The sequence below is a fragment of the Leuciscus leuciscus genome (genome assembly GCF_965113295.1).
Source record: "Leuciscus leuciscus genome assembly, chromosome: 13".
Lineage (NCBI taxonomy): Eukaryota > Metazoa > Chordata > Actinopteri > Cypriniformes > Leuciscidae > Leuciscus > Leuciscus leuciscus.
In genome coordinates, this window is record NC_138737.1 from 1,007,364 (window position 1) to 1,025,758 (window position 18,395).

Consider the following 18,395-nt stretch of genomic DNA (forward strand, 5'->3'; position numbering starts at 1 on the left):
ATTAAAAAAACACTTACTAAATAAACAAATAAAAACAAAATAAAACTTACTAAAAATGCATGAAATTATAATTTTTTTATCTAAAATGCTTAAAAAAAAACATTCAAAATAAACACTTCCTTAAAAAGATGAAATATTTGATTTGTTTGCTTGCATGTCGTATAAGCATTAAGCGACACCAGAGAAGAACCGTGAACATGCAGATGTGTTCAGAAATTATTGAAATATTAACTTAACAAGACAATATTCACCATAGCTCAAAGATCTTCAGTTCCGGATCTATTGGTTTAATTAAGATGAATTATGACTAGATGTGTGTCTTTAACATCCAGCATGTGCAAACTCTGATAGTCAGACAATAACATTACCTTAAATATCTCTGTTGTTCCTCTTTCAAAGTTGTTTGACCTGCTGCTGAGATTCAGCACCTCCGTCTTCCCCTGATCTCCATAAATCTGGATGAAGACATTCGCGTTTGTGCCGCCGGCGAAGACGTCGCCCGTCATCACCGTGATCTCATAGTTGATGACTATACGACAAGAGGACATTACAACTTCTCAGAAACAACAACAGCCGAGCACAACATATGATACATTAATTAAACCATAAAAATTTGAATAATTATCATTAAAAAAATTAAAAAACTAAACTAATAAAATCAATCAAAATAAAACTTACTCAAATTAATTAAATCGTTAAAATTGTAACATAAATAATAAAAAAATAAACTTAATCAAAATTGAACAATTACAAAAAATTTAAGAAATAATAAAAATATGAAATTGAAAAGAATCATTTTAAAATTAATTCAAATAAAACACTTAAATAATAAAAATGTTAAATAAAATCAACCAAAATAAAACACTTACTAAAAATGTATCTAAACATAAAATATGAAACTGAAATAAACAATCTTTAAATAAAATGAATTAAAATAAAACGCTTGATTTCCTCTGAAATTAATTTCATTATTAAATTCTGTATTTTACATTTTCTATGATTTAATTAATCAAAATAAAACACTTACTGAAAAAATTATTAAATCTAAATGTACAATTGGATCATTTTAAAATACAAACAAATAAAAATAAAACACTTAAATTCAATTAAGTCATAAAAATGTAAATTAAATCATTTAAAAATAAAATAAATAAAAATAAAACACTTACTAAAAAATGTATGAGATAAATAAAATTAATACAATTAAAATGGGTAATTTAGAAATGAAATCAATAAAAATAAAACGCTTATTGTTGCTTTGCCCTTATTTATGGTTTATTGGCATTGTTATTTATTTTTAATATTGTTATTGATGCTACTTCTTGATGTATGGTGACCTTGAGGGATTTGAAAGGCGCCTTAAATAAAATGCATTATTATTATTATTATTATAAAAATTAATTTAATTATTAATTATTAATCATTAAAAAACTCAAATGAACTAAAAAGGAATTAAATAATAAAAATGTATATTTGAAAAGGTCAAAATAAAACACTTCCTAAAACGAATTAAATCATAAAAGTGTAAAACTGAACTACACCGCGATATCATGAGCGTTTACATTGTTCGAGCTCCAGTATTTCACTGGGGTAAATCTCCACCTCCGTCTTCCCATCAGCCTCGTCTCGGCACAGCCACCGGTGACTCGGGAACATGTAGTGATTCCCGTGATTGGGAACCATGATCTGAACGCTGTCCAGAAACCAGCCGGCGCGCATCCCTTCGTTAGTGTGACCAATCAGGAGCCGGTTGATCTGCATTCAACAAAAACATCTTAATGAGTTTAAACTAAAGTGCTCCTGTTATGCTATTGTAAAGCTTCCTAGTGTTCTTCTAAAGGTCTCCTACAACAGATTTTCATGCAAAGTAAAACAAAAAACACAAATTTCCTCATAATCTCCACGGCAGCATTAGCTCTTTTCTCTCAGTGTCTGAAACACTTCGATTGAAGATTCAGTCTCTCTAAGCTCCGCCTCTCTGAGAGCTGCTCTGCTCTGATTGGTCAGAAACCAAACGCTCATTATCATATCTGAATCTCAGCTCTTGATCACGTGAGAGGACATGAGACTGGAATTAATGAGTGCAGTTCAGAATCGACTTTCTTTTGGGAGACAAAAACTCAATTTATATTCTAATATATCATATTTCACACTGCATTACAGGTCATGCACTTTAATATGTGTGTGTGTTTGTGGTATGAGAGCGACACACACCTGCCCGATGTCGGCGGTGTCGACGGTGAAAACATCCACGCGTCCCGTCTCGAAGTAGTTGCGCAGATTGTTGTCGGAAACCACGAGCATCATCCGGCTGGTGTCTCCCTTCTCACCGTATAACTTCACGAACACTTTAGAGTCGGAACTTCCTCCGCTGACGTTTCCCGTCTTCACTGCGATGTGATAACTGATGTCTGAAAACAGGCACAAGCTAGTGAGCGCTCATCTGCCTTCTATGAACTCGAAATCTGATCTGTGTGCTGCATTCTGGGTTCCCTCGCACTGCGTCGATGACGCTTTGGGGAACGCCTCCACGTGAACCGGTGTCTCAAGTGCTTATCTAATCACTGCAATCCTATTGGCCAGCGACAGCCAATGACGTCACTACTAGTGTGACCCGGAAGTATATAAGGGGCGCCTAGAGAACATGTCAACAACTTATCATCTGAAGGGACTGTTTTGTTTGTACGCTTCAACATGAAAACATCAAAAAGGCTTGTGAAAAACGCTTCCGTGTCTAAGATATTTGACATCTGATGACACACACAACTTGTGCGTTTATTGCTAGGGCTCAGAGCACGCATGATCAGTTTCTGAGGGATCTGCCTGTGCCAACTGTGAGTTTCCCCTTGAGAAAACTCCACTCTCGTCTGCCCTCTTCTCCAGGCTTCTCGAGGAACAGCGAGTGCTCTGATGGATATAAAAACAACCAGCCAAAGAGAGCAGGAGATGCTGATGAGGGTGAAGAGGATTTACAACCCGAACCCTCACATCCAACCTGACCCATGATTTGTGAGTGTTATGTAACGGTCCATTCCTGCCCAATTTACACAGCACGCATTCATCGCCATCCGCGTACAAACTACGCTGATGTTGAGGGGGATGCGCAAACACGGGTATGTGTCGATGCCCCAATTGACGAGATGTTCGCAAACTGTCTTGCGGCTGGAGAGGCACCGACACTAAGTGCTCTGGTCCTGCCTTTTAAGCCATAAAAAAGAGAAAGTCATGCTTAAATGGCAGGGCATACGTGGCAGCGCGTCTGGCTGGTGATGCCTTGCACACAATGGCAAAGTGTTGCAAGCACACCCGGCTGATCTGCTGTCAGAGTTGGACAGCATAACACTGCGGTCTGAATCTGCGCTTCTTGCATCAGCCCTGAGGCTGGACCCATGATGAGTTATTCCTTCAATTTCACGAGTTCCTTTGCCCATATAATCTTTAAGCTAATAAGGTTGAGTGTATTTGGCTGGCTGTCCGCAGTGGAGGGGCTCGAGGAAGCAGCTTCAACTCGAGCTTAGATAAACCTAAATTATGTTGGTGGAGTTGGGGAGCAAGGTGAGAGGCTGCTTATATGCCCTGGCAGTTAATTGAAAGATTAGATGGGTTCACTCCTCCTGAAATTACGTTGTGAACTTCACTTAGGAACCCGTCTGTGGGTCTGGCGTCAGGTTTGGTAGTAAGTGCGCTCTTTCGTGCTCTTATGGTTATAGGCCTCCATTTGTGAATGTCGTTTAGGCCATTGCTCTATGGGCAGCAGGTTGAGCTCTGCAGGTCTCCTCCATTTACGAGAGTTTTTAGTAAGGTTGAACAGTAGACCATGGTTCCCTGTTAGAGAGTATTATGGGGGTGTTAGGTAGGGTTCTTATAGGATGCTGAGATTAGGGCCCTGAAGTTCCCATATATAGGTAGACTATGCATACCCTTCCCAGAGGCCTCCTCTTATTTTAGAGTCGGCAGGCTTATTTAGTGGGTAGTGCCAATCTGTAGTAGTGAACAGGTTAGATTTATTATATGGAACATTCTCTTGTGAGGCCACCGTTCATCAAACAGACATTCTGTGTGAGATGGCTTCCTCCCTATCAGTTTTTCTACTGAGGCCACCGCTCTGTCAAGCTCCAGATATAACTACAGAGTCAAGCATTTGGCCCTCGTCGGGACACCTTGATAGCCACCTTATAGTAGAGCAGCAGGTCTCCTCTCACTTTGAGAGTCGTTTTGAGATTATAGCTCTGAACTTCAGTCATGTAATATTTGTGTGTCGGCCCTCACGGGGCCACCTCGATATCTGGCTTAGGCTTAGTAATTAGGAAATCACCCTTCACCACCCAGGCTCAGGTAGAGACAGATTAGATACTCCCTCCCATTTGGGATGGTTGAGTATGCTCCCTTAGAGCCGAAGCACTGCCTGGGCTGACGGCCGTAACATTTGAAGCTGTAGGCCTTACAGTAGGCCTCCTCAATAGTCCGGTAGCGTAAGATTGTACTCCCCTTGCTTTAGTTTAAAGGGTCGATAGCACTTCTGCTGAGTACACTACCTGTTGGCAATGTAAACCCAAGAGCTGGAGGCGCTCCCCTTATTAGGGTCCCTTTTAAGAGTGCCCAGCCTCCACAGGGCTTTGAAGCACTGTGTAGATCCAGGATTAAGTAGAGTTACTCCCCTCGTTTGCAAGGGTTAGAAAGCGCTATGCTGAGTTCTACTCTCCAGGATGACCCAGTCTGTGAGCAATTACTGTCAATATCTGTAGTCCCTATCGGATGCCTCCACAAGTGAGGCAAAATATGTTCGAGACTCTGTTTAGGAAACAGACGGGTTGTTGGTCAGACTAGGTCAGTAAATTAGACCAGGTCAGCCTCCCTGGTGCCATGTGGGGTTGACGTCATGTCCCCCTCAGAAAGTGACTGGACGGGACTCCTTTCGGACCTCCTGGCCAAATTCCCTTAGAGAAACCCCTTCGACGGAAGCTGTTGGTCCAAAGCCTTTGATCGGCCTTGGTAGGCCTTCATTGTATCGGACGCCTCTTTGAGGCTTATAGCTTGGGCAGTCGCCAAGTAGGGAATACTGTCACTGACAGCCTGTATGTAACCTAAAGGGGGAGTGTTTTGGCATTTCAGTGAAACTGCTGTTTTTTGACATTTTTGTCACAGCCATAATTTGGCATGCATGGTGGCGTTGGTATATCGTTCCCATAGCATCAAATCGACGCAGTGCGAGTTCCCTTTCGAAAGGGAACGTCTAGGTTATGACTGTAATCTCTGTTCCCTGAGAACAGGGAACGAGACACTGTGTCTTTCGCCATGCTGAGGGGATTCCTGCTGAACAGTCCCTTCAGACAATAAGTTGTTGACAGACGATAAGTTGTTGATAAGTTGTTGACACGTCCCTTATCTACTTCCGGGTCGCACTAGTAGTGACGTCATAGGCTGTCGCCGGCCAATAGGATCGCAGTGATTAGATAAGGGTTTCAGACACCGGTTCACGCGGAGGCGTTCCTCAAAGCGTCATCGACGATCGTTCTCAGGGAACAGAGGTTACAGTCGTAAACTAGACGTTTACTCACAATTGCATGGCTTCCCAAACAGTTTTTTATGATAATGAATTAAATGATAAATTGTCAAATTGAAATAAATTATTTTTAAATAAAATAAACCAGAATAAGACACTTAATAAAAATTAAAAATACAAAAATAAATAATAGCAATCAAAATAAAACACAAATCAACAAAATCGAAAAATATAAAATTGAAATAAACAATTTGAAAACAAAAACAATCATAATAAAACACTTACTAAAAATGATTAAAAATTTAAAAAAACTTTAAAATAACGACAAACAAAATGCTAAAGAACACTAAAAAAGATGAAAGCCAAGTGAAAGCCAAGTGAACGACGAGAAGAACCGTTCACGTGCAGATGTCCTGTTATATTATTGAAATATTAACATCAAGAAAATATTCTCAACAGCTCAAAGGGCTTCAGCTGAGAAAAAAAGGTTTGGGAATGCCTGATCTAATGGTTTAATTAGATTATATATGACTAGATGTGAAAAGCATCATAAGAAACTCACTGTAAAGTCTCTGTCCGTCTGCGAACGGCACCAGCTCACGAACAATCTGCCCGTCGTCTTCCCCGCGGTCCAACCATCTGCACAGATGAAGACGAGACGAGGACATGAGCCGCTTCTGTGTGTTAAAGCACTGATCTGGATGCAAGTTCATGATTGTGACCTGTTGCATGGGAATTCAACGGCCTGTGATTCGGCCTGGCCTTCCTCTCGGACCTGCACTTTATCCAGGAACCATCCGCAGCCTCCGCCTCGCCCGTCGTGACCGATCCGAACCCGGCGCACTTGCCCGATCGACGCCGCCTCGATGATGAACTCGTCAGCCTGAGACCAAACACAGGAGAGCAAAGGCGGAAACGTTTTTGCTTAGTATTTTTGGCTTGTTCATCAATGAAGATGCATTTACTGGAGAAGCAAAATGAGAGAAGATATTAAGTCTTGTTTGATGAAACATGTATCAACATTTTCGACACGACTTCGATAATCAACTCATCAGCCTAGAAACACAGAAGAGCCACAGACTGAATGTTTGGCTTGTTCATGAATCAAGATACATATAATTTACTTAAGATATTAAGTCTTGTTTTGCTCAATGTTATGCTCAAAACAAGAACAAATATCTGCCAATTATGCAGGACCACAAGTGTCACGGAAATAGTAATATTACTATTAATATTAATGAAATTAATAGCTAATTGTTCAATAAAAATTGGCATTATTAAATTTGCTTAATAATTACCTATTTAATCTATACATAAATAGACTAAGTAATGCATTGGCTGATTTTTTAATGGACAATAAAAGTGGTAATTATAAAAATAATTTATAAATGAAATATGAATCCATCAATAAATGTACAGCATTTAAAATATATTAAAGAATACGTAAATAAATAGTGAAATTTTAAAGTGTATTTGGAATTTAATATTCTGAAATGATCAGTTTTTAATGCGCGGCTCCTTTAAGGCTGTCAGTAAACAGACACTGTTATGATTGGCTAACGTCACCGCATTGGAAACAGTATCAACACTTACTCGCTATTGAAAACATTATCCACATAAAACCATAATTTACAGACGAAGCATTATGAAATCGCTGCATCATCTGTCAATCAAAGTTTAACAAAACAGTCAAATGCTCCGAACAAACACATATTTGTGAATGTCAGCCTTTAAGAGACTGAACGGCAGTGGGCGGGGCCTATGGTTGCAGTGGGCGGGGCCTATGGTTCGATGATGTCTTGATCTGGAGGCGGGCATATGCAAATATATATGCCTGTGTGACGTCACAGATCCTGCAATATCAAAACGAGCTGTTTTTGGAGCTTGATTAAATAAATGCATTGTTTATATTGAGGAGGACGTTTTAAGCCTCTTATATGTCAGAAGAACAAGGCAAATTTGAATTCTCATGTCGTCACACCTTTAAATCATACAAATTTAACATCAAATTAATTTTAAGATGTGACGAGAGCGAGTCACTTCTAGATCTCCACAGAAACTGCACTAACGTTGCCCTTCTCAAACTTGTTGACGTTGTTCTTGCAGTTGATTAAAGTGCGTTCGCCTGTGTCTCCCAGATCTCCGATCAGACACAGAAACACATGGGCATCCGTTCCTCCGCCGCTCACGTTCCCCGTGGAGACAGTGACACGATACTTGATAACTGCAGGAAAACAACACAGATATACATTAGAGAGCAACATGAGGGTTTATATATTCATGTTAGCAAAATGCTAAATTATGCTATCAACATGCTAGCAATGTGTTGATTCTTGTTAGCTATTTGTTAAATCATGTTAGCAACATGGTAAAGCATACTAACAAACATGCTAAATCATGCTATCAGTGTGTTAAATCATGCTACCAACATGTTAGCAATGTGTTATATCAAGTTAGCAACTTGTTAAATCATGCTAACAATGTGCTAAATCATGCTATTAACAAGCTAACAATGTTAAATCATGCTAGCAACATGTTAAATCATGCTAGCAGTGTTAAATCATGCTAATCATGCTAGCAATGTGCTAAATCATGCTTTCAACATGTTAAATCATCTATCCATCTATCTATCTACTGTATTCCCTTCTAAACATTCAAACTTTAAACTTTTGAATGTTTAAAACGTTCAAGCTTTTTCTAGACAATTTTTTAGTTTTATATTTACTATTTTATATAGATTTTTATGTATAACGTTAGTAAAAATCTAATTCTTCATTGTTTGTTGATGTTCATGTTAGTAGTGCATTAACTAATGCTTACAGATCCAACTTTGGAACTTAAAACTGTATTAGTAAATGTTGAAATTACATTTGACTAAGATCAATAAATGCTGTAGAAGTATTGCTTATTGTTAGTTCATGTTAACTAATACAGTTAACTAATGTTAACAAATTAAATGCATCTTATTGCTAAGTTACAGAATGTATTTTCTGATCTGATTTGACACAAAATGACCAAATCTAAGTGATAAATGAGTTAAAGTTCAAAGGTCATCTAAACATAGCCAGAATACATGTTAAATCATGCTAGCAGTGTGCGAAATCATGCTAACAACATGTTAAATAATGCTAGCAACATGCTAAATCATGCTAACAATACATTAAATCATGCTAGCAAAATGCTAAATCATGCTAGCAACATGTTAAATAATGCTAGCAACATGTTAAATAATGCTAACAATATGTTAAATCATGCTAAATCATGCTAACAATATGTTAAATCATGCTAGCAAAATGTTAAATCATGCTAACAGTGTGCTATATAATGCTAGCAACATATTAAATCATGCTAGAAACATGCAAAACCATGCTAGCAGTGTGCTATATAATGCTAGCAACATGTTAAATCATGCTAGCAACATGCTAAATAATGCTAACAAGATGTTAAATCATGCTAGCAACATGCTAAATCATACTAGCAACATGCTAATCATGCTAGCAATGTGCTCCAACATGCTAGATCATACTTAGCCAGAACACAGAACCTAACATGTCTAATCTAATAGATTACTTTACTAATGTAACTTGTAATCAGCAACAGACTAGAGTTTGTAATGAATCTTTATACGTGGCAGTGGCTCTGGGATCAGCTCTCCTGTGGCCGGAAGCTCTCGCACAACCTCGTTATCGTCCTCGTTAGTGTCCAGCCAGCGCTCGCAATGGAACTTATACGTTTCCTTCGTTAAAGTTTTCATTATGGATATCTTAGGAGACATAAAGCAGACCGTTATTCAGATCATGTCACAGTAAATCACTGTGAAACACTCAATCTCGAGCTCTTACTCGACTCAGATGCCAGCCGGCGAAGGGATTCCTCTTCTCATGCCAGATTCTCAGTTTCGTCAGCTTCCCAAGATCCGGAAGCTCGACCTGACAATATGGATGATGAACAAATGATATGCAGATTAGATGGTTTGAACTGCTGAAATGCATTAAGAATGACAATCCATACAGCAACAAATGCATTGTCCTGTCCCTGAAAATATTTTTAAACTAATATTAAACATATTAAAATACCTTTCGTAGTTTGGTCATTTTTATCCAAAACACCAGATTTACCATGAATTTGTCGAGCTGGTTTCAAGTCAGCTCAACTGACCAAATTTTAAGTTGAAATGTCTCATTATAAAAGTGAAAACAGCTTAAAATACTCCGTCGGTCATAAAGATAAGACTAAGACTTCATTAGAAACTGAGACTAAACAAAATCAAACAAGAATTATGAACCTGACTTTATGCAATGTTCAGATTTCTGTTTCTGGAAATGTATGCAAAGTAGTGCAAATTTGCATATTTAATAGACTAATGAGTCTATTTTTATTCTTCTGCTCTTTCTCTGTTTTGCCGATTAGCAAACAACATTGCATTACCACACGAACGGTGTCGAATACATGTACACCCCTAATATATAGTTTTCGCCATTTGGTCCAACACCAATTTTTACTCCAAAACAGCAGATTTACCATGAACTTGTCCAGCTGGCCCTGCTCAAAGTTATCAGTTTTGTTGTCGAGTTTCATCTCATCGGACTTGCCCTTCTCCCCGTATATCTGGAGTAAGATGGAGGCGTCTGTTCCTGCGCCTGCAAGATCTGACGTCCAAATCCACAGGGACCAGGGATGTTCTGAGGGACAGAGATTTAACTGTTTAACATCACAAACATATAACCTCTTTCACTCTCGCGTCAAGAGCGATACTCACTTTTCTGCCTCTTTTGCCTGAGCGAGACCATTTCATAGAGTTCTCTCTCGATGAGTCCATCGCCCTCGTTCTCATCCAGCCATTTAGAGCAGGGGAACGTCTGTTCGATGCCAGTGAACGGACAGAAGACCACCACCTACAACACAACACACACAGACAAATCAAGCATTTAAATGCATTTTAAACAAGCAGCGTTATGCTTTGTTTGTGGTGCAGATCCACGTACTCATCACCAGTGTCGTGTAACTTGTGTTACGTAATCAGATTACTTTTCAAGTAACTAGTAAAGTAACGCATTACTTTTAAAATTTATAACAAAATATCTGAGTTACTTTTTCAAATAAATATAATATTCAGTTGGTAGTCATATACAATTTCACCGCTTATGGTGTACTCTTAAATGTCTTTTGCAAAATGTTTGATATGTATTAGAGTTGCTCACCGCTTTTAAAGATATGGATTGAAACTGAAATCTACAGACGCAAATAGTAAAATAAACACTTAAAAGTGGTTTCTTTCCACTGGTCTGGAAGAAGACTTGTTATGGAAGCAAAACCCTAAAATGCTCAAAATTCAAACTAAAAATGCTAAAATATTACCAAAAAATTCTTTAATAATGTCTACATGTGTATCTGAATGCACACAGAAGAGAAACTGACTTTGGGACCCAGAGGAACAGCTCATTTACTCCATATAGAGATATAAGGCCATATAGAGTCATGAAATATGTTATATTATTTATATTAGAGGTCGGCAAAGACACACAATGTAAGATATTTAGAGCTGAATTAAAAGGGTTATGCATGAGTTATTTTGAATTTAAGTTGAAAGATTGTGAGGAATGTGCTTAAATTATTATTCATTTATTATTTATTGATCAAAACTAGTAATTTAAAGGTAAATAAAATGAAAAATAACAAAAAATAACAAACAAAAAAGAGAAAAAATATAATCAAAATGAAATAAAATAAGCTTTCTGGACGAAAAAAAATGAAGTAGGTTACACTTTATTTTAAGGTGTCATTGTTACAGTGTAATTATATATTTAAGTACTGATTAATATTAATGAACTACATGTACTTACTGGGTTAGGGTAGGATTAGGGTTGGGTTGAGGGTTAGTTGCATGTAATTATGCATAATTTACTGTTATTACTATGGTAAGTACATGTAACATATAACAAGGACACTGTAAAATAAAATGTGACCGTTATGTATAATTTTAGAGCTTCGGGTCATTCTGCGAGGGAAGGATGAAGGTTAACATCGGTTGTGTTTGTGCATTGCTTTGTTGCACGTACTTGTACTTTAAACAAGACAAACTGAAATGTTTTCCCTGATAATCATGAGTTTCAGCTGAGAAACACAGAGGTTACGAGGTGAAACGAGACCTTGTCGCAGTACCAGCCGGGACTGACCCCTCCGTTATCATGACCGATGGTGACCCGACTGAGAGGACTGAGCAGCGCCGCGATCTCCACGTTAAAGATGTCGGTGAGCCCGCGCTCAAACGTTCCTCCCTCCAGGAAAACCTTCCCGCTGTTCTTCATGCCTTTGGAGCCGTGCATGATCATGTGGATTTTAGAGTTGGTTCCCGCACCTCGGATCTTCCCCGTCACCACCTGAACGTTATACACGATCCCTGCAAACACACAGTCCAGTCTGAGAGTCTGAACATAAGAGCTTACTTTACAACCAGTTCTGCTCATCATCAGTCTCTTCTGCTCACCAAGGCTGCGGTTATTTCATCAAAAATACTGGAAAATTATGAAATATTATTATAATGTAAATCATCTGTTTTCTATGTGAATATATAGTAAAGTGTAATATATTCCTGTGATCAAAGCTGAATTTTCAGCATCATTACTCCAGTCTTCAGTGTCACATGATCCTTCACAAATCACTCTAATATGATGATTTGATGATCAAGAAACATTTATGCTTATCATCAATGTTCAAAACTGTTCATATTTCTGTGGAAACTGATACATTTAATTTTTCAGGATTCTTTGTATAGAAAGTTCAAAAGAACAACATTAATCTGAAATAAAAAAATGTGTAACATTCTACATTTTACTGTCACTTTTGATAATGCATTAAAGAAACATGATTATTATCAATGTTCATATTTTTGAGGAAACCATGATGCATTTTATTTTTCAGGATTCTTTGATGAAAAGAAAGTTCAAAAGAACAGCGTTTGTTTGATGTAGGAATGCTTGTTACATTTTAAATTACATTTCTTTATTGTCACTTTTGATCAATTGAATGCATTCAAAATTTTAAACCTTACTTATCCTAAACTTATGAATAGCAGTGTATCATAATTTCCTGATAAATATGAACATTGCTAATAATCATAAATATTTCTTGAGCATCAAATCATCATATTAGAGTGATTTGTGAAGGATCATGTGACACTGAAGACTGGAGTGATGATGCTGAACATTCAGCTTTGATCACAGGAATAAATTACACTTTACTATATATTCACATAGAAAACAGATGATTTATATTATAATAATATTTCACTGTTTTTACTGTATTTTTGATCAGATAAACAGAAGAGACTCTTCTTTCAGCCTAGACTCGGATCTCAGGCTGTTTTCTGCAGGACAGAATGAAGGATCCTTGAGTTCAGTGTGTGTTCAGTGTGTGAACAGTGTGTGTTCAGTGTGTGAACAGTGTGAGTTCAGTGTGTGTTCAGTGTGTGTTCAGTGTGTGAACAGTGTGAGTTCAGTGTGTGTTCAGTGTGTGTTCAGTGTGTGTTCAGTGTGTGTTCAGTGTGTGAACAGTGTGAGTTCAGTGTGTGTTCAGTGTGTGTTCAGTGTGTGTTCAGTGTGTGTTCAGTGTGTGAACAGTGTGTGTTCAGTGTGTGTTCAGTGTTACTGAAGCGCAGGAGTTTAATACAGCGGCTCAAGGCTGAACTCTTTGTGTGTGAATGAACAGATCTGACCTCTGCCATCTATTGAAATGCTAAACTGAACTTTCTGTCCTCCACACAATCACACACACCTGAAGGACACACACTGTGTCACATCTAAATGTCTTGGTGCTCTTTGCTCATTTTTGACCGAAAAGTTTTACTGTTTTTTTTTTCTTTCTCGGAATGGTACGAATCTTGGTAAAGGTTTTGGCACTTGCTATGCGAACACACACAAAAGAAAATCATGGACGTGATCCGAACAGGTTAAATGTTCCTGTAAAAATGAATCACATAGAAAACAGATATTTTACATTATAATAATATTTCACTGTTTTCCAGTATTTTTGATCAGATTTGGTTAGACTTCTTTCAAAGACATAAAAAGCCAAACTTTTGACTGGTAGTGTATATAGATGCAATTTACTAAAGCATTGAAGTCCTCGATTCAAACATCACATGGACTACATCCTCAGTATTCGATGCTGATGTTGGTTTTCTGAGGAGATTTTGTAAAACTTGCTCATTGAAGAAGCTGTATGGTTTACCGGTGGGTTGACTCCCTCCAACCAGAATATCTCTCTGGATCTTTCCATCATCTTCATCGATGGCAAACCAGCGGTTGATGGGAAACTCGTACATGGCTTTGTTTCCCAAATCATCCAGTATGACCTGAAATAAAAGCGAGCGGCATCAGCAGTGCAGGTTTCATTGCAGTGATATATGGTGTCTATGTGCATATCTATCCATCGATCTGCAGTCCGAGGCTCTCGTCAGAAGGAAAGCCAATCCGGTGGAGTAGTGTGGTGTTTCCTTTCAGCGTGGATAAGGTGACTAGAATTACCTCATCCGGAGAGATGCCATGTGAGGTGGAGCGAATGCAAATCATCCACTACCAACCCAGATGATGTGACGGCGCCGATATCTCCAATATAATCACAAGATCCTTTAGTCTGTGCTGCTTTCAGTAGGAAAAAGCTTCACTGAACTTTATCTTGATATGAAACAAAGTCTCAGCTTTCAAATTCTGTCAGTTTTATATGGAAGCTCGTCTCCGCCACAAAATAGAAAATAAAAAAGGTAATTGCGACCTGTATCTCAAAATTCTGACTTTTTATCTCAGAATTGCGTGATATAACGTTGCATAAAGATTATAACACACAATTTATATCTCGTAATTCTGGCAATTCTGACTTTACTGTATATCACGCAATTCTGACTTTATATCTCGCAATTCTGACTTTATATCTCGCAATTCCAAGTTATAAAGTCAGAATTGCGTGATATAAAGTCAGAATTGCGTGATATAAAGTCAGAATTGCGAGTTATAGTCAGAATTGCGAGATATAAAGTCAGAATTGCGAGATATAAAGTCAGAATTGCGAGTTATAGCCAGAATTGCGAGTTATAGTCAGAATTGCGAGATATAAAGTCAGAATTGTGAGATATAAAGTCAGAATTGTGAGATATAAAGTCAGAATTGCGTGATATACAGTAAAGTCAGAATTGCGAGATATAAAGTCAGAATTGCGAGATATAAAGTCAGAATTGTCAGATATAAAGTCAGAATTGCGTGATATACAGTAAAGTCAGAATTGCGAGATATAAAGTCAGAATTGCGAGATATAAAGTCAGAATTGTGAGATATAAAGTCAGAATTGTGAGATATAAAGTCAGAATTGTGAGATATAAAGTCAGAATTGTGAGATATAAAGTCAGAATTGCGTGATATACAGTAAAGTCAGAATTGCGAGATATAAAGTCAGAATTGCGAGATATAAAGTCAGAATTGTGAGATATAAAGTCAGAATTGCGAGTTATAGTCAGAATTGCGAGATATAAAGTCAGAATTGTGAGATATAAAGTCAGAATTGTGAGATATAAAGTCAGAATTGCGTGATATAAAGTCAGAATTGTGAGATATAAAGTCAGAATTGCGAGATATAAAGTCAGAATTGCGAGATATAAAGTCAGAATTGCATAAAATAAACTCACAATTCTGACTTTATATCTCGCAATTCTGACTTTATAACTTGGAATTGCGAGATATAAAGTCAGAATTGCGAGATATAGTCAGAATTGTGAGATATAAAGTCAGAATTGCGAGATATAAAGTCAGAATTGCGTAAAATAAACTCACAATTCTGACTTTATATCTCGCAATTCTGACTTTATAACTTGGAATTGCGAGATATAAAGTCAGAATTGCGAGATATAAAGTCAGAATTGCGAGATATAGTCAGAATTGCGAGATATAAAGTCAGAATTGCTAGAGATATAAAGTCAGAATTGTGAGATATAAAGTCAGAATTGTGAGATATAAAGTCAGAATTGTGAGATATAAAGTCAGAATTGTGAGATATAAAGTCAGAATTGCGTGATATAAAGTCAGAATTGCGAGTTATAGTCAGAATTGCGAGATATAAAGTCAGAATTGCGTAAAATAAACTCACAATTCTGACTTTTTTCTCAATTGCTAGTTTATATCTCACAATTCTGACTTTATATCTCCCAATTGCGAGTTCTAAAGTCAGAATTGCGAGATATAAACTTGCAATTGAAAGAAAAAAAGTCAGAATTTCGAGATGTAAACATGCAATTGTGAGATTAAAAGCTGCAATTATCTTTTAAAATGTTTTATTCTGTGGCGGAAACAAGCTTTCATAGTTTTATTACTAAATTGAGTGAATAATGTGTGTGTGTGTGTGTGTGTGTGTGTGTGTGTGTGTGTGTGTGTGTGTGTGTGTGTGTGTGTGTGTGTGTGTGTGTGTGTGTGTGTGTGTGTGTGTGTGTGTGTGTGTGTGTGTGTGTGTGTTAATGTGTGTGACAGAAGAACCGATCATCTCTTCCTCTTTACTACTAGTTACAGCAGCAAATCAACATGAACATCAGAAGATACAGAACAACTTCCTGAACTCAATCATGTCTCCTATAATCCATCAGTGTTTCGTCCGCAGAGAGACGTCAGTAAAACAGCTTCAAACGTCACATTACCTCAGACATCAGTGCTTGGGGATATTTTGGGGATATTTAATTTAATTTTATCAATCAATAAATTCCTCTTGAAACAAACTTTGTTGTATTATTTTAATTTAATACTGTGAAGCTGCTTTGATACAATCTGTATTGTGAAAAGCGCTATACAAATAAACTTGACTTGACTTGACATCAGTGTCCATAAACTCCAGTCAGCTAGAAATAACTAGAGGAGCGTTTGACTCATATATGCACTATATTACATATTCATTTATTTTACTTAACCTGTTCTTTTAATGTTTGAATAAATCAGTCATGAAAACAGGTTATAATTCGTTAAAAAACGAATTATAGTAAAAGCAATTGTCATTAAAACACTGTCTTATATGCAATTGAAATGTTTGTATACAAATCAGCTGTTAATTTTAACCATTAGTTATTAGTTGAGATTGTTTCCTTGAGAGATATTGACACACTGTATCAGATATATATTCAAATGAATCGATATTGAGTCGAATCGGAATCAGAACTGAGTCGAATTGCGTGTCTGTGAATCAAAATCAGAATCAAAGCATGGGATGTGTGCGAGTTCTCAGCCCTGTGTGTGTGTGTGTGTGTGTGTGTGTGTGTGTGTGTGTGTGTGTGTGTGTGTGTGTGTGAGTTCTCAGCCCTGTGTGTGTGTGTGTGTGTGTGTGTGTGTGTGTGTGTGTGTGAGTTTATCACAGCAAACGGCCGTATTATATTCTAAATGCTTTTTCTGAGATTTGACCTTCTCCACGAACCATCCCGCCGAGGAGCCCTTGTTGTTGTGTCCGATGGTGATCTTCCTCACTCGGCCCAGGTTCGGAGCCTCGATGGTGAACTTGTCCTCCGTTCCTCTCTCAAAGTTGTTCTTATCATTAGAGTCGAGTCTTCTCTCACCTTCGGGAAATATGAACACCAGATAATAATGCAACCGGATATTACATCACAGATAAAGTTTCGCTTAGTCTATAGACGAAAGGAATTAGTGTGGAAACCATGAGACCTACAAATTCAAAGATAAGATAAGTATAGATATTTAAATTAAAAAATATATATTAATGAATACTTTTATTCAGCAAGGACGCATTAAATTGATCAAAAGTGACAGTAAAGACATTTATAATGTTACAAAAGATTCTCTTTCAAATAAATGCTTTTTTTTACTTGCTATTTGTCAAAGAATCCTGAATTTTTTTTATATCTCACAGTTTCCACAAAAATATGAACATTGATAATAATCATAAATGTTTCTTGAGCATCAAATCATGATATTAGAATGATTTCTGAAGGATCATGTGACACTGAAGACAAATTCAGCTTTGATCACAGGAATAAATTACACTTTACTATATATTCACATAGAAAACAGATGATTTACATTATAATAATATTTCACTGTTTTTACAGTATTTTTGATCGCAAAAATGCAGCTTTGGTGAGACTCTTTCACAGAAACATAATTATTCCCAACTTTTAACTGGTAATGTATATATAAATGTATTTTTTTTGTATTTCTTTCTTTTCATATTGTTTATGCCTGTTGAGATTCACTTTTAATGACATATAAACGGCTCTCTTTAACCAACTACATCCCAGTTTCCTCTTACCTGTGTCTCCATTTTCACCAAAAATATTGAGGAAAACATCAGCATCCGTCCCGCTGCCTTTCACATCAGACGTGAACACACTCACAACATATTTATTATCTGCAAAAAAAGCACAAAAAAACACTTTATGAAACTCACTGTACTTTTTTACTTAGTATTTTTGTCTTGTTTCCAGTCCAAATATCTACAAATTCTGTTTTTTTTTTTGTTTTTTTTCAACAACTCTCTTAATTTTGATTGATTTCCCCAGAAAACAAGAAAACAACTTTTTAATTATTTTTTATTAGTAAATGCATCTTGACTTAAGAATTTTTTAGATCTGGAAACAAGACAAAAAAATTTTTTGCAGTGTAAAGTTAATTTCACAGCGTTTCATCACTCTAAATTGTGATATAAGTGTCACGTTTAGTGTTTGTGTTCATGTTTGCCTGTGACAGCCGGTTTATGTGTTTCACTGATTAATCCCTGTCACCTGTCGTCTTGTTAATTACTGTGGTTATGAGCTCATTTGTCCCAGATGTGTCCAGTTTCCCTGATCTGTTCTCTGTGTGTTTCAGTCTATCTCATCTCTATTCTAGGTTCACTGCAGTATTTTTGTCTTGTT

The 18,395-nt window shown here is 37.0% G+C and overlaps 1 protein-coding gene across 1 annotated transcript in view; it reads right to left on the reverse strand.

The window, feature by feature from the left end:
• The window catches only part of loxhd1b (lipoxygenase homology PLAT domains 1b), a 65,785-nt gene that overhangs the window by 35,313 nt on the left and 12,077 nt on the right, over positions 1 to 18,395 (reverse strand). The window contains exons 6-19 of the mRNA XM_082188852.1: positions 17,792 to 17,890; positions 16,930 to 17,081; positions 13,733 to 13,856; positions 11,653 to 11,903; positions 10,263 to 10,398; positions 10,025 to 10,185; positions 9,346 to 9,432; positions 9,131 to 9,266; positions 7,573 to 7,727; positions 6,226 to 6,386; positions 6,066 to 6,142; positions 2,215 to 2,411; positions 1,563 to 1,755; positions 369 to 529 (exon numbers count right to left, since the gene is read on the reverse strand). Of these exons, the coding sequence (XP_082044978.1) occupies positions 369 to 529; positions 1,563 to 1,755; positions 2,215 to 2,411; positions 6,066 to 6,142; positions 6,226 to 6,386; positions 7,573 to 7,727; positions 9,131 to 9,266; positions 9,346 to 9,432; positions 10,025 to 10,185; positions 10,263 to 10,398; positions 11,653 to 11,903; positions 13,733 to 13,856; positions 16,930 to 17,081; positions 17,792 to 17,890 (2,090 nt within the window). The remainder of the gene's footprint in view (positions 1 to 368; positions 530 to 1,562; positions 1,756 to 2,214; positions 2,412 to 6,065; positions 6,143 to 6,225; positions 6,387 to 7,572; positions 7,728 to 9,130; positions 9,267 to 9,345; positions 9,433 to 10,024; positions 10,186 to 10,262; positions 10,399 to 11,652; positions 11,904 to 13,732; positions 13,857 to 16,929; positions 17,082 to 17,791; positions 17,891 to 18,395) is intronic.